The 312-nt window shown below is 60.3% G+C and overlaps 1 protein-coding gene across 1 annotated transcript in view; it reads left to right on the top strand.

Moving 5' to 3' along the window:
- Window positions 1–312, top strand: part of EMH_0076360 (uncharacterized protein) — a gene marked incomplete at both ends in the record, with an annotated part of 1,817 nt that overhangs the window by 700 nt on the left and 805 nt on the right. The window contains one exon of the mRNA XM_013499715.1: window positions 88–282. Coding sequence (XP_013355169.1) covers window positions 88–282 — 195 coding nt within the window. The remainder of the gene's footprint in view (window positions 1–87; window positions 283–312) is intronic.

Raw genomic sequence — 312 nt, 5'->3', positions numbered from 1 at the left:
TGTGTGCCCTCTGCGCTTTTTTTCACGCCATTGCTGCTGCTGTCGCTGCTGCTGCTGCTGCTGCTGCTGCTGCTGCTGCTGTTGCAGGTGCGTTTGCTGCAGGTTGAGCTGCAGCAGACGCATGCAAAGTTGCTGGCAGCAACAGAGGAGGCGGCTGCCTTCCGGCATTCCTTTGAAGCACTGCAGCAGCAGCAGCAGCAGCAGCAGCAGAAGCAGAACCAGCAGCAGCAGCAGGAGCAGCCAGCGTTCCGCAGCAGCGATGACTCCCTCCCCCCTTCAGCTGTGCAGCAGCAGCAAGAACAGCAACAACAG

The sequence above is a fragment of the Eimeria mitis genome, genomic scaffold (genome assembly GCF_000499745.2).
Source record: "Eimeria mitis Houghton genomic scaffold, Emh_scaff4594, whole genome shotgun sequence".
Classification (NCBI taxonomy): Eukaryota; Apicomplexa; class Conoidasida; order Eucoccidiorida; family Eimeriidae; genus Eimeria; species Eimeria mitis.
Note: the sequence above shows the minus strand (reverse complement) of the source record. Positions and strands in the feature narration are given on the sequence as shown.